The 25,101-nt window shown below is 41.3% G+C and overlaps 8 protein-coding genes across 8 annotated transcripts; 6 read left to right on the forward strand and 2 right to left on the reverse strand.

Annotated features, from left to right (window-relative positions):
* Window positions 1-3,405: 3,405 nt before the first annotated feature.
* Window positions 3,406-4,583, forward strand: LOC6035668 (pancreatic triacylglycerol lipase). Its single transcript, XM_001845750.2, has 2 exons — window positions 3,406-3,492; window positions 3,560-4,583. The coding sequence occupies exons 1-2, from the start codon at window positions 3,444-3,446 to the stop codon at window positions 4,522-4,524; spliced, it is 1,014 nt and encodes a 337-aa protein (XP_001845802.2). The 5' UTR covers window positions 3,406-3,443; the 3' UTR covers window positions 4,525-4,583.
* Window positions 4,584-7,161: 2,578 nt separating this feature from the next.
* Window positions 7,162-8,369, forward strand: LOC6035669 (pancreatic triacylglycerol lipase). The gene is made up of 2 exons (XM_001845751.2): window positions 7,162-7,248; window positions 7,312-8,369. The coding sequence occupies exons 1-2, from the start codon at window positions 7,200-7,202 to the stop codon at window positions 8,283-8,285; spliced, it is 1,023 nt and encodes a 340-aa protein (XP_001845803.2). The 5' UTR covers window positions 7,162-7,199; the 3' UTR covers window positions 8,286-8,369.
* Window positions 8,370-10,291: 1,922 nt separating this feature from the next.
* LOC6035670 (pancreatic triacylglycerol lipase) lies at window positions 10,292-11,458 on the reverse strand. Its single transcript, XM_001845752.2, has one exon. The coding sequence runs from the start codon at window positions 11,405-11,407 to the stop codon at window positions 10,400-10,402; it is 1,008 nt and encodes a 335-aa protein (XP_001845804.2). The 5' UTR covers window positions 11,408-11,458; the 3' UTR covers window positions 10,292-10,399.
* A 789-nt stretch (window positions 11,459-12,247) lies between these two features.
* On the forward strand, window positions 12,248-13,440 carry LOC6035671 (pancreatic lipase-related protein 2). The gene is made up of 2 exons (XM_001845753.2): window positions 12,248-12,349; window positions 12,410-13,440. The coding sequence occupies exons 1-2, from the start codon at window positions 12,304-12,306 to the stop codon at window positions 13,384-13,386; spliced, it is 1,023 nt and encodes a 340-aa protein (XP_001845805.2). The 5' UTR covers window positions 12,248-12,303; the 3' UTR covers window positions 13,387-13,440.
* A 995-nt stretch (window positions 13,441-14,435) lies between these two features.
* Window positions 14,436-20,062, reverse strand: LOC6035672 (pancreatic triacylglycerol lipase). The gene is made up of 3 exons (XM_038250320.1): window positions 19,993-20,062; window positions 19,799-19,935; window positions 14,436-15,322 (listed from the first exon to the last, which is right to left on the reverse strand). Exons 1-3 carry the CDS (start codon window positions 20,036-20,038, stop codon window positions 14,465-14,467), a joined length of 1,041 nt encoding a protein of 346 aa, XP_038106248.1. The 5' UTR covers window positions 20,039-20,062; the 3' UTR covers window positions 14,436-14,464.
* A 764-nt stretch (window positions 20,063-20,826) lies between these two features.
* Window positions 20,827-22,009, forward strand: LOC6035673 (pancreatic triacylglycerol lipase). The gene is made up of 2 exons (XM_001845755.2): window positions 20,827-20,912; window positions 20,972-22,009. The coding sequence occupies exons 1-2, from the start codon at window positions 20,873-20,875 to the stop codon at window positions 21,979-21,981; spliced, it is 1,050 nt and encodes a 349-aa protein (XP_001845807.2). The 5' UTR covers window positions 20,827-20,872; the 3' UTR covers window positions 21,982-22,009.
* Window positions 22,010-22,399: 390 nt separating this feature from the next.
* LOC6035674 (lipase member H) lies at window positions 22,400-23,562 on the forward strand. The gene is made up of 2 exons (XM_038252210.1): window positions 22,400-22,460; window positions 22,523-23,562. Exons 1-2 carry the CDS (start codon window positions 22,421-22,423, stop codon window positions 23,530-23,532), a joined length of 1,050 nt encoding a protein of 349 aa, XP_038108138.1. The 5' UTR covers window positions 22,400-22,420; the 3' UTR covers window positions 23,533-23,562.
* A 170-nt stretch (window positions 23,563-23,732) lies between these two features.
* LOC6035675 (beta-1,3-glucan-binding protein) lies at window positions 23,733-25,074 on the forward strand. Its single transcript, XM_038252209.1, has 3 exons — window positions 23,733-23,865; window positions 23,922-24,016; window positions 24,071-25,074. The coding sequence occupies exons 1-3, from the start codon at window positions 23,748-23,750 to the stop codon at window positions 24,974-24,976; spliced, it is 1,119 nt and encodes a 372-aa protein (XP_038108137.1). The 5' UTR covers window positions 23,733-23,747; the 3' UTR covers window positions 24,977-25,074.
* The last annotated feature ends 27 nt before the right edge of the window (window positions 25,075-25,101 follow it).

Below are 25,101 nucleotides of genomic sequence, written 5' to 3' on the forward strand. Positions count from 1 at the left end.
CATTGTCCCAGTCTTTCATTTAGAACAAAATTTTTTAAAATTTCGTGTTTTTCTAACTTTGCAGGGTGTAACAATGTTCTACAAAGTTGTGACAATTACAAAATTTTGATATAGACAGGGGTTTGCATCACGAGTTATCGCGATTTTACGAAAAAAGATTTGAAAAAGTTACTTTTGCGTTTCTCTTTGTTTCGTCGTCCGTGTCTGTCGCGGGTGACCATGAACGGCCATGATCGATGACGACCAACTTTTTCAAAACTTTTTTTCGTAAAATCGCGATAACTCGTGATGTTTATAAGCAAACCCCTTATGTCTATATATCAAAATTTTTGTAATTGTCTGTTCTACAACTTTGTAGAACATTGTTACACTCTAAAAAATAACCCTGCAAAGTTAGAAAAAACACGAAATTTTAAAATGAAAAATTTTGTTCTAAATGAAAAATGACCCTTCTGGGACAATGTAGATTCGAAAAGTACATTAAATTTCCCATAAAATGACATGTTCCAAAATTTTTACAGTCGAGTAACGAAAAATGGGAGAATTTTAAAACTTTTTAGTGTTTTTTCGATGAAAATACGTTTTTTCGAATTCTGAGTACGCCATCAAATCGGGCGTCTAATTTTACATAAAAGTCCCTTTGACACCAAATTTCTATCTCATCACCGTTTCAGGCTGCAAATTATTGAAAACACCTCTTTTTCGCATGTTCAAAAATGGAAGGGGTCGTACCGCCCTCCGTCACGAGATATCAAAAAACGGACCTCGGATTCGTGATCAGGGACAAAAGTTACCCCTTAGGACAAAGTTTCACGCAAATCGAAGAGGGGTCGGGGCAACTGCTGTGTGAGTTGGCGGAGAATTACCCATATATAAAATATATAAAAATCTATAAAACAAACATGATTATGAGAGACCGACTGATGATATTCTTTTCCACGTAGCAAGATTGCTTAAACAACATTACATAACATTAATCATTAAAATTGTACTTTATAGCTTACAAACGAACCTTTTTTAAGGCAGTAGAATTTTCTGGTTGTTCATCGACATATATTAATCATATTGAAGTAGAATCAGCACTCGAAATCATTTTTTTCTGATGAAGCTGAAATGAACAAAAGCTAGAATACTGTGATATCTCGAGTGATATCCAGAACTCATCTTGAAGATGATGTAGGATCGATCGACTATGACTTTTTCAATTGGGTACTAAAACCATATGTAAATTTTTATGTACATTATTAAACACGATTAAAAACCATTCCTGGTCACTTTTTTTCATTTTAATGCAAAAAAATTACAAGACAACATTTTTTCGATGGATTAACTATGATCCCCTTAGAACGAGCTGGACCTTTTCTGTCAAGAAGGGCCATGAAGTGAATTTGAAAAAAAAATAAAAAATCCATTATAAAGCCTTTGCGGTCGTTCAAAGGGTCATTGTACTCAGAAAAATAAGCTCTATTATAGAGCAAAAACAAATAATGTAACTCAAATAAAGTTCGAATTACTAGCTCTTTGTACAATTGGTTTCTAAAATTAAACTTAAATTTGTGATATTATTGTTTACAACTATTAATAATAGTTGTAAACAATAATATCACAAATTTAAGTTTAATTTTAGAACCCAATTGTACAAAGAGCTAGTAATTCGAACTTTATTTGAGTTACATTATTTGTTTTGTTATTTGAACTGAATAATTTCATACTAAATTGGGAGCATTTACTGAAAACACCTTTATTTTAAATATTACTAATTTAATATATTCTTTGGAAATAATCTAAATTTGAAGTCCAATTTTTGAAAAAAAAATAAGGCAAAGGTATTACAAAATGTTTTTTATATCATCACATGGATTTGTCACAAATTTGCCACATATCAATGAATACATGAACATATTACCATATTATTATACTAGTTTTAAATTTGATTTTTTGAAAGGGGGGTACAAAAATCTGAATTAAAGTTTGCAATAGATTAACGTTTACGTACAAATATAAAAAAAAACTATATACATATATATTAGGGTGGGTACGGATTTTGAGAAGTTCTCAGATCAAGTTCTGGTGTGGTTCCCCTTGTTGGGCATACCCATAGGGACTCTCACGCCAAATTTCAGCTCATTTGGTTGAAAACTGGCTTGTCTCAAGCGGGTTCAATTTTACATGGAAATTACTATGGGAAATTTTGAATTTTCGTTCATTCGCTCCTACAGGCCTGGGGGAAACATGTAGAAACTTCTAGGATGACCAGGAATGAGCGGAATCGTCTGGAGAACAACTTTCCCTAAGAGACCAGGTCGATTCGTTCAACCCCCATCGAGCTCAACGGCAATACATCCGGGGTTTTCGGAACCAACGGTTTTCCCCAGAAAAGCATCAAATTTTCCTTAGCTTGCTATGAATGCTTGATGAAAACCGCGACGCCACGTGTCAAACAGCTACCACGTGATTGTAAAATTTGCACCATAACATTTTTTTTCTTATTTGGAGGTTTAGAATACAGCTAAATAGTATCAGGATCACAATAAATTGGAATTCTATGGTTCAAAAAGTAATAAAAAGTAATATTTTATAGGCGATGCTAGTCCACGTGGTAGCTGTTTGACATGTGGCGTCGCGGTGTATATCAAGAATTCATAGCATGCTAAGGAAAATTTGATGCTTTTCTGGGGAAAGCCGTTGGTTCCGAAAACCCTGGATGTATTGCCGTTGAGCTCGATGGGGGTTGAACGAATCGACCTAGTCTCTTAGGGAAAGTTGTTCTCCAGACGATTCCGCTCATTTCTGGCCATCCTAGAAGTTTCTACATGCTTCCCCCAGGCCTGTAGGAGCGAATGAACGAAAATTCAAAATTTCCCATAGTAAATTCCATGTAAACTTGAACTCGCTTGAGACAAGCCAGTTTTCAACCAAATGAGCTGAAATTTGGCGTGAGAGTCCCTATGGGTATGCCCAACAAGGGGAACCACATCAGAACTTGATCTGAGAACTTCTCAAAATCCGTACTCACCCTAATATATATCTTAAAACAAGTCTTACAGCTTGAGCAATATTTGAAAATTAAATTGAAAACCTATCAATGAAACCACGGTTTGCGGTATTTATTTTTCTGATCCGAACATATTTGTCTTTTCAAATTACAAAGATCCAAAACGATAAAATAGAATGCAAAAAAACTTTAAACTAGAACAAGATTTAAGCGTATCAATCCAGTAACTAAAAGCCGATTTGGTGGAAATGTGTGACGTTCATGAAACTTACTACGTCACCTCGATTAAGATAACGAAAGTCTGCCGAGGGGTTTCTTTCAATACGCAAACACTAAAATCAACACAATATCCTTGCCAAAAATGCTCAAATCACCCACGATAAGATTAGTGAATCTATAAAAACGGAAAGCCCACCCATTCAGCCGATTTAGTCCGTTATCGGTAACAATGAAACTCGCAGCTGCAGTAGCAGTTTTCGTTGGTTTGGCCGCCTCAGGTGAGATCGGAGCTTGTCAATTGACTTTAAAGTTATTATTGATCCAGAAAAAATACACTTTAACTAGGCTACTCACTTCCGGTCGAACCGAAGCCGTGGGCCCTCATCCCGGACGGCGCAGGTCATCTGCACATCGTCAACATCGATCCAGTGAACATCCCAACCGGAGAAGATGAGATTGAACCACACTTCAACCCGGAAAGTGACGTCGTGTTCCGACTGTACACCCGACGCAACCCACTTCACCCGCAGCTGATCCGATGGGATGACCCTTCGTCGATTATGAACTCCAACTTCAACCCGGAAAATCCAACGCGATTTTTGATCCACGGATGGATCGAAGGTGAGGATGCGACTCTGCACTGGGTCATCAAGGATCATTTCATGCGCGTTGGAGACTTCAACGTGATCAACGTGGATTGGGGCGCGGGAGCGCAGACCATCAACTACATCGGAGCCCGTAACCGCGTCGCCGGAGTTGGTATGATCACGTCGCGGGTAATCGATGTGATTCGTGCCACTTCCGGACAGTCGCGTGACTTGATCAACGTTATTGGATTCAGTTTGGGAGCGCATGCCGCCGGTAACACCGGCAAGGGTCAAAATGGACAGCTCAACTCGGTAATCGCTTTGGACCCCGCCGGTCCGCTGTTTTCGCGAGGACAAGCTGACATCCTAACCGATACTGACGCCATCTACACGGAAGCTATCTACACCAACGCTGGACTGTTGGCGTTCGATGAACCTCTTTGCCATGCCAACTTCTACCCCAACGGAGGACGTTCCCAGCCGGGTTGTATTACCAGCGTGTGTGCCCACAACCGGGTAAATGAGTTGTTTGCCGAGTCGGTGTCCACCGCGAATCACTTCCTGTCGATGCGATGCGCTGATCATTCGGAGATCCTGTCGGGAAGGTGCACTTCCAGTGGACCGTACGCCAAGATGGGAGGAGAACCATCGAACAGAGGACGTGGCGTTAGTGGAGTTTATCATTTGATGACCAATTCGGCAGCGCCGTTTGCCAGAGGATAGAATGGATATTACAGCGCAAAATACGAAAAATAAAACTAAATGCTTGTCTATTTTCATTCTTGTATACATTTTTGTGTTTGTTTTGAATGAAACTTTGCTCCTCCATTCTGAATAACCTCTTAAACTCCTTTTCCTTAGGAGCTTGATACTAGCCCTACAATTTTATCACGATAAAAGCAGAAATTTGTCATCATAAATAAAATTTAAATTACATATGTCTGTCAGTTTTAAAATTTCAGTCAATTTTAAAATGTATGTACCGTCAACTGGGGCGAATTGGGACAGCAGATTTAACCATGTTAGAGCAAAATATTAATATTTTTCTAATTGGTTTCGGATAGAACAGATTCAGACCAACAAAATGTGTACATCCATTTCCAAATTTAAAACCTTTAAGTGCTCGTTCCTATTCAGACTGTAGTCCCGATTCGCCCCAGATGACGGTACTTCAAAACAACTACACTCCCAAGCTCGAGGAATACAGGGAGTTTATATGTGAATTTCTCCTTTTCGTAGAGCTTGGAACTTTAGGTTTTGACAACATTAAAAAAGAAACATAACTGATAACTTCTTCAAGAAAAAATGAGTTCAGTGTTATTTTTTCAAGGTCCTTCTTTGCTTTGGTCCAGCTTCTTAAAAAATAAACGAGGTGTTGAATAAAAAGTACTTGAGGGTGCCTGTTGCGACGGAGCACGTCCCTCATACGGCCGAAGCAATCCCCTCGTACTACGTTGGTATTAGTGTTTGTTTTCGTTTTGACTGGTGCCCGTGCTGTCGCTTGGCAATCGATCAGAAGTTGAAAACAATCTGAGCAAGCGGGAGCACGGGCGCAGCTAAGAAAGTAGCTGCGAAAAGACACCGTAAATGTAAGTTTATTGTTTATTGTGAACGTTGTTAGCTGTAATAAATTTGTAAATAAAATTACAGTTTTGTAGCATGTGGTGAATAAAAGAGTTTTATTTACCCTGCTGACGGAACCGGTGCCCGGTTGAGAAATTTCCGCCTGTCTCAACAGTGCCAATGATTTCAATATTTTTGTGGACCATGATATCTTGGTAATTGAAAAGACCAAATGCGGTTTGCAAGTGTAAATGTATTAAAAAATTTAATACACTTAATTTATAAAAAAAAAACAATATTTTGAAAAAGTTAAATAAATATCTATAATTGGTAAAACTAAAAAACGGAGTTAAAAAATCACATTTTTTTAGTTCCATGCAGAAGCCACAAATGCATGCTGTTTAATAGTAGTTTATGCAACAAGTTGCAAAAAGAGGATTTTTTCAGCACGAGTCGTACATTTATCCAACGAGGTTCACCGAGTTGGATAAATACGAAGAGTGCTGAAAAAATCAAGTTTCGCAACGAGTTCCATACAACATTTTTTGCAATTCCAAAAAACACACACTGAGTGAAATTTTAAGTCAAATTTTCATGTATTTTGTCAATAAATCGTTTAAATCAAAAAAAAATGTTGAAAAGTGTTACTTTTCGAAACAAGTGCTGAAAAGTTCAACTTTTCAGCACCCATTTGAGTGTTAAAAAGTGTTACTTTTCAGCATTTATTTTGAAAAGTGTTGCTATTCGATTCTGTTATTTTTGGTACAGAAAAGTAGGCTATTTCGTCGTTCAAGAATGACAGGAAAAGTGAGTAGTTTCACGACGGAATCGCAAATTGTCAAAGGAGACCAGCAAGGTGTCAAGAAAAGACTAAAGTAAATTGGTCATTTTTTGCTATTGGTGAAGGCATTTCATGATCGCTTTATTTTACTTCAACAATTAAACATTACAGATTTATACATTTCCAATACTTTTTCAAAACTATCGTCAACTGAGGCGAACTGATACTGAAAGGGGACAGCCGTTCTTAAAGCACTTAATAACTCGAAATTTTGAAAACGATGCACTATTTTAAATGTTCTGTGTCTGTTCTATCCGAAAGTTATAAAAACATAAAAATTTTGTACAATCACAAGGCTAGAACAGCTGTCCCATTTCGCCTCATGTGTCCCGTTTCTCCCAGGATGACGGTAAGTTTTATTAAAATTGAAAACACATAAAACGAAAATTGAATAAAAATGCGAGACATTTGCTTTCTAATACGATGGCCAAATGGCTGAAAAGATTCTTTTACCCTAAATCGAAAATTAAATGCGTTGCCATCGATATGCGAAATTAGAGATGTTCACAAAATAAAGAAACGATATAGATCAAGTTGTTAAAAAAAAGATAAGATCATTTTAGCTTTGTTGATGCAAATACTGATCTTAATCTTATTAGGCTATCACCAATATTATTTAAAGTTTAAAGCATCTCTCTAATCAAACAAATGTGGTTTCAAAATTCCTATAAAAGTATATATTTGAAAAAGAAATAATTTTTCCAATAAACTGAACTGAAAATTTGATTTTATTCAGGATAAAACCCAGAACATTCTCGACTAACAAAGACTAATAAAGGAAAATCCCTTATCGTGTTGATATCGCAACCATTCGTAGGAGGTGATCCTAATCAGTGGAATACCTCCCACCAAGCCGTCATGGGGAGCTCAATTTGGAACAAACAAATCCCGTCCGGGCCAAAACACGCAAATCACCAGCGCACGATAAGATTAGCGAATCTATAAAAGCGATCGCCTGCGCGTCCAGCCGAGTTAGTCCTTTAGTGCCTTCATCATGAAACTCGCAGCACCACTGGCCGTTTTGCTCGGCTTTGCCGCAATTGGTAGGATTTTTTTTGAGGCTATTTCAGAGATCAGTTATTAAGAATTTTATGGCGATTTTGTAGGTTACTCTCTGCCGGTAGAACCCAAACCGTGGGTCTTGATCCCGGACGGAAAGGGTCACATGCACATGGTCAACATCGATCCAGTCCAAGTCCCAACCGAGGAGTATGAGATCGAACCACACTTCAACCCGGAGATGGACGTCGTGTTCCGGCTACACACTCGCCGCAACCCAGTTCATCCGCAGATCATCAACTGGTTCGATCCGTCGTCGATCTCGAACTCCAACTTCAACCCGGCACATCCGACGCGTTTCTTGATCCACGGATGGGTTGAGGGCCAGGATGCGGAGCTGCACTGGGTCATTAAGGATCACTACATGCGCGTTGGAGACTTCAACGTGATCAACGTAGATTGGGGTGCGGGAGCGCAGACCATCAACTACATCGCTGCCCGGAACCGTGTCGGTGGAGTTGGAATGATCGTGTCCCGAGTGATCGATGTGATCCGTGCCACCACAGGACAGTCGCGCGACCTGATCAACGTTATCGGATTCAGCTTGGGTGGTCACGCTGCCGGTAACGCCGGAAAGGGTCAGGAGGGACAGCTGAACACTGTAATCGCGCTGGATCCCGCCGGACCTCTGTTCTCTCGAGGACAAGCCGATATCCTAACCGAGAACGACGCCCTCTACACGGAAGCTATCTACACCAATGCTGGACTGTTGGCGTTTGACGAACCCCTTTGCCACGCCAACTTCTACCCCAACGGAGGCCGTTCCCAGCCGGGATGTCTCATTGATCTGGCCGGAGTTTGCTCCCACATGCGAGTCAACGAGCTGTTTGCCGAGTCGGTATCCACTGCGAATCACTTCCTGTCGATGCGGTGTGCCAACTATGCGGAAATTTTGTCGGGACGATGCACCTCCAGTGGACCGTACGCCAAGATGGGAGGAGAACCGTCGAACAGGGGACGTGGTGTCAACGGAGTGTTCCATCTGATGACGAACTCGGCTTCGCCGTTCGCGAGGGGTTAAGATGGAGTTATGAGAACATTTTTCAATGCAATAAAAATTGTGATATTTCTAGTTTGTAGAGTTCTCACCTGAAAGTGACGTAAAGGTTGACCTTGTTTTTTTTTTATTTCTAAATATTGTTTGTGTCTTGTGCCATGTCAAATAACATTTTATTTATTTTTCTTAGACTTAGAAATAGTGAGTATAGTCGACTCTCTGGTTGTCGATCTTCTCGATGTTGATATTGCTCCATCTACCGATGAATTCTTGAGCCTCTTCAAACTGCATTCTTGTACTTCGATTCTCTTCATTCCTGACAGCTCGATTATTTCATTTATTCTCTATCTTTCACGCATCATTCAATTAAAAATCGTGTTTCCAGTTTGATATTTCAAACAGTAGCTCGGTTTTTTTCAAACTTGCAAATTGAAAATTATATTTATTCGTTGAAGAAAATTAATTTAAAAAATACACTTCTAATTGTACTATTTTATGCTTGATCACTTATTTCTTTAAAAAATCAGAATGTATAATGTGATTTTTTGTTATTTATTACTACATATTCTAGATAGTCATAAAAGAACAAGCATTTGAAAAACGGATGTGCGACAAAAGGTCGAAAGCCATAAGGTAGAATGGACAAAAGGTCGAATGGACAAAACGTCGAAAGGACAAAAGGTGGAATGTGAAAAAATGAAACAAATAATTATAAACTTTTAAAAAATTCTTTGAAAAAAATATTAAAATTAAAAAAAAATATAAAAATACAAATCTGATTTTTCCTTTGAGTTAATCCTTGGTTTATCCATCTTTCCTATCAATGAATATTTTCTCAAATAAACAGAATTACTTCCAAAACTTTTTCTGAGAAGATTTCCATTCTTTCAAAATCTAGCAGTTCTTACAAAATAAGTTCGACTTCTAAAATATTTTTCAAGTATTTATTTTTAAAAACAACCTTTTCTTGTTTGTCGTAATAATTTTGTGAGTTTTTCCATTCTTTCAAACATGAGCAGTTCTTTTAAATAAAGGTCGACTTCTATAATATTTGTTAAGTTTTTTTTTTGAACAACCTATTCTTGAATGTCGTAATGATTTTGTGAGTTTTTCCATGCTTTCAAATATGAGCAGTCAACCTCTAAATATTTTTTTATGGTTTTATTTTATTTTTAAAACCCTATTCTTGACTGTCGTATTGATTTTGTGAATTTTTCCATTCTCTCAAATATTAGCGGTTCTTTTTAAAAATACTTCTTCAAAAATATGTTGTAAGTTTTTATTTTGCTAATAATTTTTTTTTTTAATATTTGAGAGACTTTTATATTTTTTAAAATTTAAAGAGTTTCGAAAAATGAAAAAGTATTGCTTCTTAAATATTGTTGCAAGTTTTCTATCCATTTTCAATCTACCTTCCATGGTCAAGATCCTAAGAAAAATATGACTTCAAAAACATACATGTAGCTGCATGTATAAAAAAATCGAAAAAAAAAATCGATTTATATTTTTTAAGATAAATCCCCTCTAGCCTTCCCCCTCTCACCCATTCAAAAGTCTCCAACAATCCGGGGCAAGTTATTATTCAGAAGAATTATAAATTTATAAGAATATAGAAGTGAAATTAAAGAAAAACGTTCAAATCACCTTTCCATAGCTGCTTTTCAGTATTTGTGTATTTCGGGTCACATCAAAAGTTTTGTTTTGTAAAATATTTTTTTTAAATTCGACCTTTTGTCCTTTCGGGACCATCCATAAACCACGTGGACACTTTTTTGGGAATCTATTACCCCCCCCCCCCCTTCGTTGACAATTGTCCATACAAAAAAAAACTTTTTGTATGGATCGTGGACAATCGCGGTACCCCCTAAAGTGTCCACGTGGTTTATGGATGGTCCCTTCGACATTTTGTCCATTCGACCTTTTGTCCATTCGACCTTTTGGCATTCGACCTTTTGTCATACATTCTTTAAAAAAAACGCCAATGCAGAACTAGACAATAATCACAACTAGACACGTAATAAAACAACCCGTCCATTTAATACTGTTCTGTACAATAACTATCTTTATTCTAATCGATCACGCACTCTCATACACCTCTCATCTCACACCACAATCACCCATAAAGCACCCCTTCTCATCTAACCCTGAGCAAACGGCGTGTTCGAATTGGTGCTAAACCGGAAGATTCCGTTCACTCCCCGTCCGTGGTTCGACGGTTCACCACCCATCAGGGCATCCGGCCCACTGGACGTGCATCCTCCGCCCACGAGTTCACTGTGCGATGCGCACCGGGTCGCCCGGAATCCTACCGTCGTCGAAACGGACTCCGCAAACAGTGCGTGAGCACGCGAGTGCGCACAACTTCCGGTAATGTCGATGCCACAACCCGGCTGTGACCGTCCTCCGTTCGGGTAAAAGTTCGAATCTCCCAGTGGGAGATCGAATCCGAGCGAACCAGCTGCTGAAAAGACCGCTTCCACGTACTGGGCGTCCGATGGCTGCAGGATGTCGTTGTCACTGAGGGAGAACAGCGGTCCTGCGGGATCTAGTCCGACGACGGTGTTGAGTTGACCGTTTTGCATGCGACCCGCAACTCCGGCAGCGTGCGCTCCCAAGCTGTGCCCGACTAGGTTGATGGAGTTTCGGGAGATACCGGTGGCGGAAACCAGCGTGTCGACCATTCGGGACATGATGTCTCCAACGGATGCCACGCGATTTCTGGCGGTGATGTAGTTGATGGTCTGAGCACCTGCTCCCCAATCGACATTGATCACGTTGAATTCTCCAACGGTGAAGTAGTTTTCACGAATGTTCGAGTGAAGTCCTGAAGTTCCGTCACCGTTCCAGCCGTGAATGGTGAACCGAGTCGGATTGCCCGGATTGAAGTTGGAGTTCAGTACCGATGCCGGGTTGTTCCACTCCAACACCTGTCCATGAACGGGATTCTGCCGGGTGAACAACCGAAACACAATGTCGGACTCAGCGTTAAATAGTGGTTCCATCTCGGCATCAACCACGGTGTACGGGTCCGGGTTGACAAGGTGCAGGTTTCCAGCTTCGTCTCGAACCAGCGTTGGTTGTAGATCCGTTGGAGCAGCGAGCGCTCCAAGCGCTACCGAAAGTAATACACCTACCGCGAACTTCATCGTAACCGTGCAGATTGCCGAACGTAGACTGTTTGTCCTGTCTGTTTGACGATCCTTTCAATTTATACAACATCGTCGTGGTCTTATCGTTCTACGCGTCAACTACCTACGACAGCGGATAATCAATCAATAAAAGCTAAATAGATTCGTTTGGGCAGATTCTCACTGCACAATCCCCCGGAATGGGCCGAGTCTTATCTCTCGCTTAGCCACTAGAGGCAGTTTCAAGTGGTGTCGTACTGTCTACCGGACACTTGAAACCGCGCGATTAAGCTCAAACTTGGTCAAATAGTTTGAAACTTTCTCTGCGGTACAGAATTAGCAAAAATAACTAGGTTGCACTCGGCAGATGATTTAATACCGAGCGAAGAAAGCAATCACGAGCTTATTGAACCAGGAATCTCGTTGCATGATAGTCACACGAGACTTTCCTATACCCTATTGGTAGAGCATTGGTGAAGCACCTGGTGAGTCGTATAAGTTGATGATACTTGACTTTCTACGTTATCATCGTAAGTTTCAAGCATTTAGAATTTTGTAAACTAAAAAATATAACTAAATTCATAACAAGCCTATTGATCACAACAATCTGTCTGAAGAATTCATTCATTTATTGCGACTCACGTGCTCACATCCTCTACAATAGCCACCTGAAGATTAATGGACACGGTTCAGTCCCAGACACGTACTGTATAGACTTGGAATTTCCTGATCAAATTTCGAACATAGTTTTCAATCGTCTAAGCTCTTATCAAATTTCCTCCAAAATCTGATTGCCATTAAAAAACCAGAGTCGGGAATGATAAGGACGCGCACCCGCCCACAGCCTTATCGTATATAAGAGGGCTTAACTGTAGGGATTGGCAGCCCACTTCAGTTGATTCTAGCGCCCCAAAATGGTTAAATCGGTTCTTGTGGCTATTTTCGGACTGTTGGTCGTTGGTGAGTAGTTGATTCATGTTACTGGTTTCGCTGAACTAAGCTAGATTTCGTTTCCAACAGCCACGGCTGCTCCTCTGGATCAGCTGGACCAGGACAAGTGGAGTCTCGTTCCGGATTCCAATGGACATCTGCACTTGGTCAACCTGAATCCGTACAGTGTTCCCGACCAACAGGAACCGGAAAAGCTGTTCATTCCAGCTCAGGATACCATTTTCCGGTTGTACACACGATCGAACCCGCTTGCACCCCAGGTTCTCGTCCTGAACAACCCTGCCTCAGTAACAGCCTCGGACTTTAATCCGGCCCGCCCAACGCGGTTCATCATCCACGGCTGGAACAACGACGGTTTCTCCGAGGTCAACACCATCCTGACGAACGCCTGGCTGACCCGTGGAGACTTCAACGTAATCACCGTTGATTGGGGAGTTGGAGCGCAAACCGCCAACTATATCAATGCACGAGGCCGAGTACAGCTGGTTGGTTCCGTGGTGTCCACGTTCATCAGCTTCCTCGAGTCAACCAGCGGATTGTCCCCCAACAGCGTCTACATTGCGGGTCACAGTCTGGGAGCTCACGCCGCTGGAAATGCTGGCTTCTACCAGCAAAACAGGCTGAACACGATCTTCGGTATGGACCCGGCTTTGCCGCTGTTTTCGCTGGAGAGCTCCGATCGTATTCACGGTTCAGATGCGCAGTATGTTGAAACAATCCACACCAACGCCGGACTGCTGGGCTTCGATCTCCCATTGGGGCGTGCTTCGTTCTACCCGAATGGAGGTCGTACTCAGCCAGGATGTGGCATTGACATCACCGGAGCTTGTGCCCATGGGCGGGCATTCGAGTTCCTCGCGGAGTCCATTATCTCTGGTGGTTTCACGTCGATCCCTTGTCAGAACTACCAGCAGATCCTGGAGAACAACTGCGTTATCAACGGACCTAGCCGTCCCATGGGTGGTGAGCCGTCGAACCAGGTAGCTGGAGCGCAGGGAGTTTACACGTTGAGCACGCGGGCCGCAAGTCCGTTCTCGTTGGGTTAGACCCAGTGATACCAGATCTTTAATTTAAGCTAATAAACTGAACAAAACAAACCATTTTTTTTTGTATTCTTGTCGTCAACAGGAGCTAAACGAATCTGCGATAAAGGAAATAAAACGAGCGATTTGGTAGAATACATGATTTATTGGAATTTGATATCGGTTTATTGGGGCTACTTCTTGTTGTTGTTGACAATTGGTGGCCAATTATTGAGTGTTCCAGTAAAATCGATGTGACGTTCGCAGGGAATTTCCTAAACAGAAGTCATTATGATATAGGCGTCACATCGATTTTTAAGTTTTCAAACGGTATGGTGTATGACTTGCCCGATTTAACTTTGGCATTTATAGACTTTTTGATTAAATAAGTTCGCAGAACATTATCCGATGATTATTTTTTTAACGCATTTTTTTTTAAATTCATAGCATTTTTCTCCAAAACTCTAGATTTAAGTTTAGATGCTTTCCTTACGAATTATTCGAATGTTTAGACCTATGTTTTGAAGCGAATCTTCTCGTTTTTAGCTTTTTTTTAAATAATGTCTATAAACAAATACAGAAATCAAACCATCCACATTAACAACCCCCAGGTCTTTTGTGGTCTCTATTGCATGTTTCTGCTCGAGCCGAGGAGTCCAAAGGCTTGAATGGAGAGGCCACCCAAACCTCTTTCTATATACTCCTAATAATGTCTTATAAAGTCTAATAAAAAACATAAAAAATCACACCATTGTTTAAAGTAGTCTTTCCAACCAAATTTGTGAAAATGAGCGAAAGAGCCGTTCAAAAGAGCGGCTCATTTTAAAGAGCGAGCGAAAATGAGCGGCTCCTAAAAGGTAGCGGTTTGGCCAACCTCTAGTCCAGACTAACTCTCTTTGTTACCAAAAACCGCTCAAAAATACCGTGGCCATTTTACTCTCGAAGATTTCCGAAATAACGTTTAACTAGAGTATTGAAATGTTGGCAATTAAAAACCAGTATTATTTTGTTAACAAGCAATTTTCGACTAGATTTAAAACAAAAACCAATGTATATTTACTCCTACACTTGATTAGCTTAAAAAGATCACCAATGAATGGTTCTACCCCATTGAAAACGGACTTGCGGCCCGTGTGCTCAACGTGTAAACTCCCTGCGCTCCAGCTACCTGGTTCGACGGCTCACCACCCATGGAACGGCTAGGTCCGTTGATAACGCAGTTGTTCCCCAGGATCTGCTGGTAGTTCTGACAAGGAACCGACGAGAATCCACCGGAGACGATAGATTCTGCGAGGAACTCGTAAGCCCGCCCATGGGCACAAGCTCCAGTGATGTCAATGCCACAACCCGGCTGGGTACGACCTCCATTTGGGTAGAACGATGCTCTTCCCAACGGTATATCAAAGCCCAGCAGTCCGGCGTTGGTGTGGATTGTTTCAACATACTGCGCATCTGAATCGTGAATACGATCGGAGCTCTCCAGCGAAAACAGCGGCAAAGCCGGGTCCATACCGAAGATCGTGTTCAACCTGTTTTGCTGGTAGAAGCCAGCATTTCCAGCGGCGTGAGCTCCCAGACTGTGACCCGCAATGCTGATACTGTTGGGAGCAACACCAGTGGTCGATTCGAGGAAGCTGATGAACGTGGACACCACGGAACCAACCATCTGAACACGTCTCCGTGCGGCGATATAGTTGATGGTCAGTGCACCAACTCCCCAATCAACGGTTATCACGTTAAAATCTCCCCGGGTCAGCCAGGCGTTCGTCAGGATTGTATTTACCTCGGAGAAACCGTCGTTGTTCCATCCATGAATTATAAATCGCGTTTGCAGAGAAGGATTGAAGTTGGAGGCAAATATTGAGTCAGCGTTGTTCAGGACGAGAACCTGGGGTGCAAGCGGGTTCGAACGTGTGTACAACCGGAAAATGGTATCCTGAGCTGGAATGAACATCAGTGTCTTGCGAACCTTCGTGGTGAACGGACACTAGAGCTGCGGTATTTTTTACTACCTAAGCTCAGAGTTATTTCAAAACAAAATTCACAGTCTTTTTAAAGACTACCTGAGCTATTTTCCAAAATTCTAAACAGTCTTTTCAAGACTAACCCCACCTGAAATTTTGTTGTATTTTACAAACGAAGCCATCTTTTTAAGAGAACTTTGCTTGCAAAATGCGTCAAAACAAAGGTAAACGCAAATCTTCTGAAGATTTGGTCGTTACGTCGGTGAAGCGTTTGAACGCTAAACCGGCTAACGGAAACAGAAAAAGAAAACAGCCTCTTCTGAGGTCTGATTCTGATTCTGAATGTGAGGTCAATCCTCCAATTCCATTGACAAACAGTTTCGGTGTTTTATCCGAAACTGATGACAAGGAACCTTCTCCTCGTACTGAGCCTTCTGCCGTCGAGAAACGAGTAAAGGCTCCGCCAATTGTAGTGACTTCCGTCTCAGATTTGGCCAGCTTTCGAACGCAACTGAAGAATTGCAAGGAAACTTGCAATTTGAAAGTTTCGTTCCAGCTTGGTCGAAGAGGAGAATGTCGCTTGTTGACGGAATCTTTACAAGATCACCAAACTTTTGTTGGTTATTTGAAAACCACAAACACAATTTCTACACGTATGAGACCAAGAATGCTCGGCCATTCAAGGCGGTCTTGAAAGGTCTCTCCAACGACTTGTCGGTGGATGAGATCAAAAACGAACTTAAGGTGTTGCTTGGCTTTGCCCCATCCCAAGTAATACCAATGAAGAAAAAATCAAACGGGAATATTTCTCGCTTTGGTTTGACTTCACAATTTTATCTGATTCATTTCAACAGAAATGAAATCAACAATTTGAAACTTTTGGACAAAGTTCAGTTTTTGTTCCATGTACGGGTAAAGTGGGAGCATTTTAAGAAACATGGCGGTAATGGCCAGAATCTGACCCAGTGCCGGCGTTGCCAGGCATTCGGTCACGGTACTGATCATTGCGCCATGGTTCCAAAATGCATGGTTTGCGGGGATTCTTCTCACGACAAGGACAATTGTCCCGTGAAAGAAGTCACCCAATTTAAATGTGCAAATTGTGGTGGAAATCACAAATCAAATTTCTGGGATTGCCCCATCAGAAAAAGGTTTTGGATTCTCGTGCTAAGCATCAGCCGAAATCCAAACCGAAATTTTCTCAAAGTCAGGTTGTACCTGCATCTTTAAATCAAACGTTCGTGCTGTCTCACTCGAACAATTCTAGAAATACCCCTACCGTGGAAAAGTTAGGTAACAACAATGGCATTTCTTATGCTAACGTCGTTTCGGGTTCATCCACGAATTTTAAATCCTCTACCAATCTTTCTGAAACGCGGCAGGTACCTCAAATCTCATTTGAAAATTTTTCTGCTGGCAACGCTTTGGGATCTTCTGATCTCGGCGATGTTACGTTTGAAAAAATGACTTTTTTGCAAAACTCACTGTTTGGTTTGATTCAAACAATGAGTAATGCTACATCCATGATGGAAGCAATCCAGATTGGATTAAAATTTGCGAATGATGTTGTTCTTACCCTGAAGTTTAATCATGGATCTAAGTAATTCCATCAATATTATGAATTTTAATGCTCGCTCTTTAAAAGCGAAAGAAAATGAATTTTTCAACTTTTACGAGTTCATAACGTGCATGTTGCTGTTATAACCGAAACATTTTTAAAAACTGGCACTTATTTGAAAAGTGATCCAGATTATAAAGTTATAACTAATAACCGAATGAATCGAAATGGCGGTGGAGTTGCAATAGTTATCCACCGTAGTATGACTTATAGCACGTTACGTGACTTTAAGTTAAAAGTTATTGAAAGTTTGGGCATTGAACTTGAAACTTCTTTTGGGAAAATTATGATTGCAGCTGCATATTTGCCATTCCAATGCACTGGGAAAATAAAAATTATTTCAAAGGGGATTTGAATAAACTTACTCGGCATAGATCTCGATTTTTGATCATCGGTGATTTTAATGCCAAACACCAATCTTGGAATAATTCAAAAGTAAATTCCAATGGTAAAATTCTGTTCAGAGATTGCACTTCTGGTCTTTATTCGGTATTATACCCGAATGGACCAACTTGCTTTTCTTCTGTTAGAAATCCATCAACAATTGATTTGGTTTTGACAAATCAAAGTCAGTATTGTGGTCCTTTAGTGACTCATGCTGATTTTGATTCTGATCACCTTCCAGTAACTTTTTCACTTTCTCATGAAGCAGTTACCAGACCCAATAGTTCTGTGTTTAATTACCACAAAGCTAATTGGGACAGGTATCAGCATCATATTGAGAATAATTTGAATCATGATTTTGTTTTAGAAACCAAAGCTGATATTGATTCAGCCTTGGAATCTTTAACTAATGCAATTTTGGATGCTAGGAATATTGCTATTCCTAAAGTCCAAGTCAAATTTGATTCTCCCATTATTGATGACGATCTTCAGCTTTTGATTCGTCTGAAAATGTTCGCCGAAGACAGTATCAACGTTCTCGTGATCCTGCACTGAAGCGAATTCAAAAGATTTGCAAAAGGTTATTGACCACAGATTCACTCTCCTGCGAAATGAAAAGTTCGCAAGAGATGTCGAACAAATTAAACCTTATTCCAAACCTTTTTGGAAACTTTCAAAGGTTCTTAAGAAACCTCAAAACCAATCCCTTCTTTAAAAGATGGTGATAATATTCTATTAACTAATGGGAAAAAGCTCAAAAACTTGCTCAGCAGTTTGAGAGTGCTCATAATTTCAACTTGAATGTTTTGAGTCCTATTGAAAATCAAATTTCAATAGAATTTCAGAATATTGTTGAACAAGAATTTTCATCAGATGAAGTTTTTAATACGGATCTGAATGAAATAAAATCTATTATCAAAAAATTTAAAAATATGAAAGCTCCTGGTGAGGATGGCATTTTTTACATTTTAATTAAAAATTACCAGAAGCAACTTTAAGTAGCTTGGTCAAAATTTTCAACAAATGTTTTGATTTGGCATATTTTCCCAGTAGTTGGAAAAATGCCAAAGTAATTCCGATTTTGAAACCGGATAAAAATCCTGCTGAAGCCTCAAGCTATCGGCCCATTAGTTTGCTTTCATCTATTAGTAAATTATTCGAAAGAATAATTCTTAATAGAATGATGACGCACATTAATGAAAATTCAATTTTCGCTGATGAGCAGTTTGGATTTCGCCTTGGGCATTCAACTACTCATCAGTTGTTGAGAGTTTCAAATTTAATTCGAAGCAACAAATCTGAGGGCTATTCTACTGGCGCTGCTCTTCTAGACATAGAAAAAGCATTTGACAGTGTTTGGCATAAAGGTTTGATTGCGAAATTGAAAAGGTTTAATTTTCCGATTTATATCGTGAAAATTATTCAAAATTATTTGACGGATCGTACTCTGCAGGTATGTTATCAGAATAGCAAATCTGATCAACTACCTGTACGTGCTGGCGTCCCTCAAGGAAGCATTTTGGGTCCAATTTTATACAATATTTTTACTTCTGACTTGCCTGATTTGCCCCCAGGATGTCAGAAATCACTTTTTGCTGATGACACAAGCATCTCCGCCAAAGGCAGAAGCCTTCGTGTCATCACAAGAAGATTACAAAAAGCTTGGATATTTTCAATTCTTATTTGAAAGAATGGAAAATTACTCCAAATGCTGCAAAACTCAACTTATTATTTTCCCTCACAAACCAAGGGCTGATTTTCTTAAACCAAAAGTCATCACATTATAAAGATGAATGAGGTAAATTTAAAGTGGGAGGATCAAGTGAAATATCTTGGACTTGGTTTTGACAAAACCTTACTTACAAGGATCACATTGAAAGTATCCAGGTTAAATGTAACAAATATATTAAATGTTTGTATCCACTTATAAACAGGAATTCTAGACTTTGTCTCAAGAATAAACTGTTAATTTATAAACAAATTTTCAGACCTGCCATGCTTTATGCTGTGCCGATCTGGACAAGCTGTTGCTTAACCAGGAAGAAAAACTTCAGAGGATTCAGAACAAAATTCTGAAAATGATTCTGAAACTTCCTCCCTGGTTCAGCACCAGTGAACTTCATCAATTAGCCGAAGTTGACACTTTGGATGTTATGTCCAATAAGATAATTGATGCATTTCGACAAAAATCATTGCAGTCTTCAGCTGCATTGATCCGCTCTTTATATAGTTTATAAGTTAGTTTTAAGGTATCCCTTTTCCCTTTTGTACATGTAGGACCTCCTACATTTGAAATCACTGAATAGCGAAAGCTACAATATTTCATGAATAAATGAAAGTTGCTAGTATTTAAAATTGAGGTGAAAAGTCATCGTTTGTGATTGGACACTCAATAATATTTTAACTGAATGAATGTACATGAAAAAGAAATTTGAATAAATATAAATTAAAAAAAAAAAAAAAAAAAAGCTGGAATGAACAACTTCTCCGGTTCCTGTTGGTCGGGGACACTGTACGGATTCAGGTTGACCAAGTGCAGATGTCCATTGGAATCCGGAACGAGACTCCACTTGTCCTGGTCCAGCTGGTCAAGAGGAGCGGTCGTAACTGATGAAAACAACTTGTTCAGTTCAACAATTACAACACCATGAACTAACTACTCACCAACGGTCAGCAGGCCGAAAACAGTTACAAGGATCGATTTAAACATTTTGAAGCACTAGTATCAACTGAAGTGGAATGACAAACCCTTATATACGATTAGACAGTGCGTGGGCTCGTCTTTATCATCCACAAGTTTGATATCTCAGGAAATCAGATTAGACTTAATACGATTGAGAACTATACATTCTACAATTTGATCAACAGGAAATCAACAATGCGTGCGCGTGATTTGGACTGTTTGTCGCGTCCATTAATCTTCCAGTACGGTACTGGGGACAGTCAACACGTGTTTCGGAATAGATTACTGGAGCATGCATGAGGCGATATATCGTCAATGAATCAAAACAGAATGAAAGCTTTAGGCCTTGGAAATTTAATTACAACAAAAAGGACAAAAAACACATACAGTCCAGACTCGATTAGCCTTGGCAAAATTGGTGGCCAAAATGGCGGTTGTTATTGTTGTTTTATTATAAACCACGTAGACACTTTTTTAGAAATCTCGATAATCGGTAATCTAAACTTCGTCTGGACTTTATATCAGAAGGTGACCTTGATATTAAAAATTTGCACAGAACCAAAACTTTAACAAAGCATCATTAGATGATTTACAGAAATAAGTTCAAATTTCGATTGATAGCAAAAATGCGCAAGCGATTTGGCATTTCTGCCGTGTTTGTTTCTACCCCAAAAACATGTTTGATACAATATCAAAATCGAACGATATCGGCTGTTCACGAGCATTGTATTTCCCATATTCAATTATAATTAATCTACTCCAACCCAAATGACCGATTAGATATCAACAAATCACCCAAAAACCTATTTAATCTCGAGCAAAACACAAAATCTCGTCAAATTCTACGATAGATCGCAAGCCATGAAGGTCCTGCTGGTATCGCTCTGCGTGTTTGCTTTGGGTAAAGATCTAGTTCATTTCAGCAAGACTCCATCATATTGATTCAAGATTTATTTCTAGCAAACGCTTTCCCCGTCGATGAGTTCCCCGTGGAAGAGATTGGCGAGGAACATGTCCACTCAGACGAGTGGGCCTTGGTTCCGGACGCAAATGGCCACCTCCATCTGGTAAACACCGACCCTTACGGACTAGCTGGACTGGAGGAGCCGGAGCCGCACTTCAACGCCGCTACCGATACCATCTTCCGGTTGTTCACGCGTAACAATCGTAACGCAGGACACGTGATTCAGCTGGGTAACGCCGGATCGCTGGGTCCCAACTGGAACGCCGGTCGTCAAACGCGATTCATTATCCACGGTTGGAACAACAACGGTGGATCTCCTGTCAATACGAACATTCGAGATGCATACCTGGATCGTGCCGACATGAACGTGATCGTGGTCGATTGGGGCGCAGGTGCACAAAATCCGAACTATATCACGGCCCGAAACCACATCAACGCCGTCGGTCAGACGGTGGCCAACTTTGTGGACTTCCTGAACCAGAACGGACTTTCATTTAACAACATCTACATCGTGGGACACAGTTTGGGAGGACATACGGCGGGTATCGCTGGTAAGCGTGTTACCCGAGGTCGTCTGCACTCAGTAATCGCTCTTGATCCGGCTTTGCCCCTGTTCTCGATCGACGCTCCCAATGAACGTGTCGCTCCAACGGACGCACAGTACGTCGAGGTCATCCACACGAACGCCGGACTGCTGGGCTTTGACTTGCCCATCGGGCAGGCCTCGTTCTACCCGAACGGTGGACGAACTCAGCCCGGATGTGGCGTAGATATTAGCGGTGCTTGCGCACACAGCCGTGCATGGGAATTCTTCACGGAATCGCTGCGAACTAATCCCAGTCGGTTCAACTCGGTTCGATGCCAGAACTTTGACCAGATCCTAAACAACAACTGCGTCTCGAGTGGAGCGAACCGAAACATGGGAGGCGAACCGTCCAACATTGGGCTGGCTAGTGGAGTTTACCATTTGTTGACCAACGGTGCTAGTCCGTTTGCCAGGGGTTAAATGAACAATACATATTTTTTATAAGAAACTTGCCTTTATAACACTTCTGATGACATTATCTTATCGTAATCTGCGGAACACAAAAAAAAATCTTACACGTGAGAGACGGACTTCAAATCAAATCAAATCCATTTTTACAAGTGATTTTAGAGCTTTTCATTTGTGAAGATAGCAAAAATGAGCAGACTAAGTGGTCTTTGTGGAGATTGATACAATCTCGGTAACTTTTTTTTATTTATATATATTTTGCTATTTATGAAAACTTGATAAACGAATGGTATCAGCTGTTGACAGCAATCCATAAGCCGTGGGTTTTCCAAATGCATTTTTAATTAATCTTCTTCGTTTCGAAAACCCGATAAGATACTAACCGTCCAAAAACATATTTAAACCCAAGTAGAAAACTTATTCCAATAATTGATACGATAAACTTGCAAGGATGAAGATCCTGCTAGTATCGCTCTGCGTGTTTGCTTTGGGTAACTTTCTATTTCATTTCAACAAAAGTCCATCAAAATATTTAATACAACTTAATTTTCAGCAAACGCTTTCCCCGTCGATGAGTTCCCCGTGGAAGAGATTGGCGAAGAACATGTCCCCACGGATGAATGGGCTCTGGTTCCTGACGGGAATGGCCATCTGCATTTGGTTAACACCGACCCGTACGGACTGGCAGGACTAGAGGAACCGGAACCGTTGTTCAACCCCGCTACCGATACCATCTTCCGGTTGTTCACGCGTAACAATCGTAACGCTGGTCACGTGATCCAACTGGGCAACGCCGGAACTCTTGGTCCTCACTGGAATCCCGGTCGTCAAACGCGATTCATCATCCACGGCTGGAACAACAACGGTGAATCACCGGTCAATGTAAACATCCGTAATGCTTATCTGGATCGTGCCGACATGAACGTGATCGTCGTTGACTGGGGCGCAGGTGCCCAAAATCCGAACTACATTACGGCCCGAAACCACATCAACGCCGTCGGCCAGACAGTGGCCAACTTTGTGGACTTCTTAAGCAATAACGGAATCACGTTTCACAACGTCTACATCGTGGGGCACAGCTTGGGAGCTCATACGGCGGGTATCGCCGGTAAGCGTGTTACCCGAGGTCGTCTACACACAATTTTCGCTCTAGATCCGGCTCTTCCACTGTTCTCAATCGACGCTCCCAATGAACGTGTAGCTCCAACGGACGCTCAGTATGTAGAGGTGATCCACACGAACGCTGGACTGCTGGGTTTTGACCTTCCGATTGGGCAGGCCTCGTTCTACCCGAACGGAGGACGAACCCAGCCCGGATGTGGCGTAGATATCAGCGGAGCTTGTGCCCACGGTCGCGCTGTAGAATTCTTCACGGAATCGCTGCGAACTAATCCGAGCCGATTCAACTCGGTTCGCTGCCAGAACTTTGATCAGATCCTGAACAACAACTGCGTGTCGAGCGGGCCGAACCGAAACATGGGAGGTGAACCGTCCAACATTGGACTGGCTAGTGGAGTCTACCATCTGTTGACCAATGCTGCTAGTCCGTTTGCCAGAGGATAACATGTCTAATAAATATTTTTGTTAAACAAACTTATTGTGTAATTATTCCGGTGATCAAAGCTACAATGTCAAAGCCAACGCTTTGAAAGTAGCCAGAGGCAGATTAATTGAATTAATTTGGTTGTCTTCCAGCTGTTCACATTTCTAGTGAATTAAGAAACATTCGGTACAGCTATATAACACCCACAAAAGCAACCCAAACATCATTCATCAAGATGATCAAGAGTTTATTGATCGCTTTAATACTAGCGATTGCAGTACTAAACAACGTTCAGCCTGCATGTAGAAATCCGAGTTCTCCAACAACTGCTTCCGGATGGAAAGCTCCCAAAGGTAACTAAATGAGATAACGCTTGTCAAAGCTTGCAGTACCACTTATCTTCCTATAGGTCCCTTCTGTTCCGGTCAACTGATCTTCGAGGACAACTTCAACTGGCTCGATCGCGCCGTCTGGGAACATGAGAACTCTCTCGGTGGTGGCGGGGTATAATCAACTTGACTTTAAACGAAATTCTCTTATAACAGTCAAATTTCGCAGAACAACGAGTTCCAATGGTACTCGGGAGGTGGTCGCAACTCGTACGTAAAGGATGGACACTTTTACCTCCGGCCAACGCTGACTGCCGACGAATTCGGGGAAGAATTTCTCACCAGCGGTACGATTGATCTCAACCAAGGTCCCACTTATGACAGATGTACCGACGAGCCATCTTGGGCTGCCCAAATCCAGGGATGCTACCGGAAGGGTTCCCCGTCCCGAATTCTGAATCCCGTCCGGAGTGCCCGAGTTCGCACGGTCAACGCATTTGCTTACAAGTACGGCAGGTTGGAGATCCGTGCCCGGCTACCCGCTGGTGACTGGATTTGGCCAGCGCTGTGGTTGCTACCCAAGGGCGATACGTACGGGTGGTGGCCAAAGTCGGGCGAGATTGACCTCATGGAGTCCCGTGGAAATCGGAACCTGTGGCTCAACAACGAAAACATTGGTGTTAAAAAAGTTTCTTCGTGTTTGCACTTTGGAGAGAACTCCAACTACCGCAGCATGCAGTGTGGATCTGCCAGAAGTCAGAATGGCTTTGATGGACAATTCAACAACTACCAGCTAACGTGGACGCCGAACGTCGTTCAGTTTGGGATCAACGGAAAGGTATTCCGGACCGTTACCCCTTACGAGGGATTCTGGAAACTCGGTGGATTTAGCTACAATCCTTGGCCGACAGGAACGAAAATGGCACCGTTCGACAGGGAGTTCTACCCGGTTATGAATGTGGCCGTTGGGGGAGACTACTTTCCGGACAACGCTTGGAACCCCCAAAGGAAGCCATGGGCGCAGGGATCACCCAGTGCGATGACGGATTTCTATAAAGCTAAATCACAATGGTATGGGACGTGGGGTGAAGAGGCGGCACTGCAGATCGATTACGTGAGAGTTTGGGCGATATAACGCGTGGAAAATTATAAAACTAGTACTAGATCATTGCAACTGTAATGGAAAATAAATTAAAAATATATTCTATTTGAATAAAAAAAAGTCTCAAACAATTCAAATTGAAAAATGTTGTTTTTATT

Source organism: Culex quinquefasciatus, chromosome 2, assembly GCF_015732765.1.
Source record: "Culex quinquefasciatus strain JHB chromosome 2, VPISU_Cqui_1.0_pri_paternal, whole genome shotgun sequence".
In the NCBI taxonomy this organism is placed as follows: Eukaryota; Metazoa; Arthropoda; class Insecta; order Diptera; family Culicidae; genus Culex; species Culex quinquefasciatus.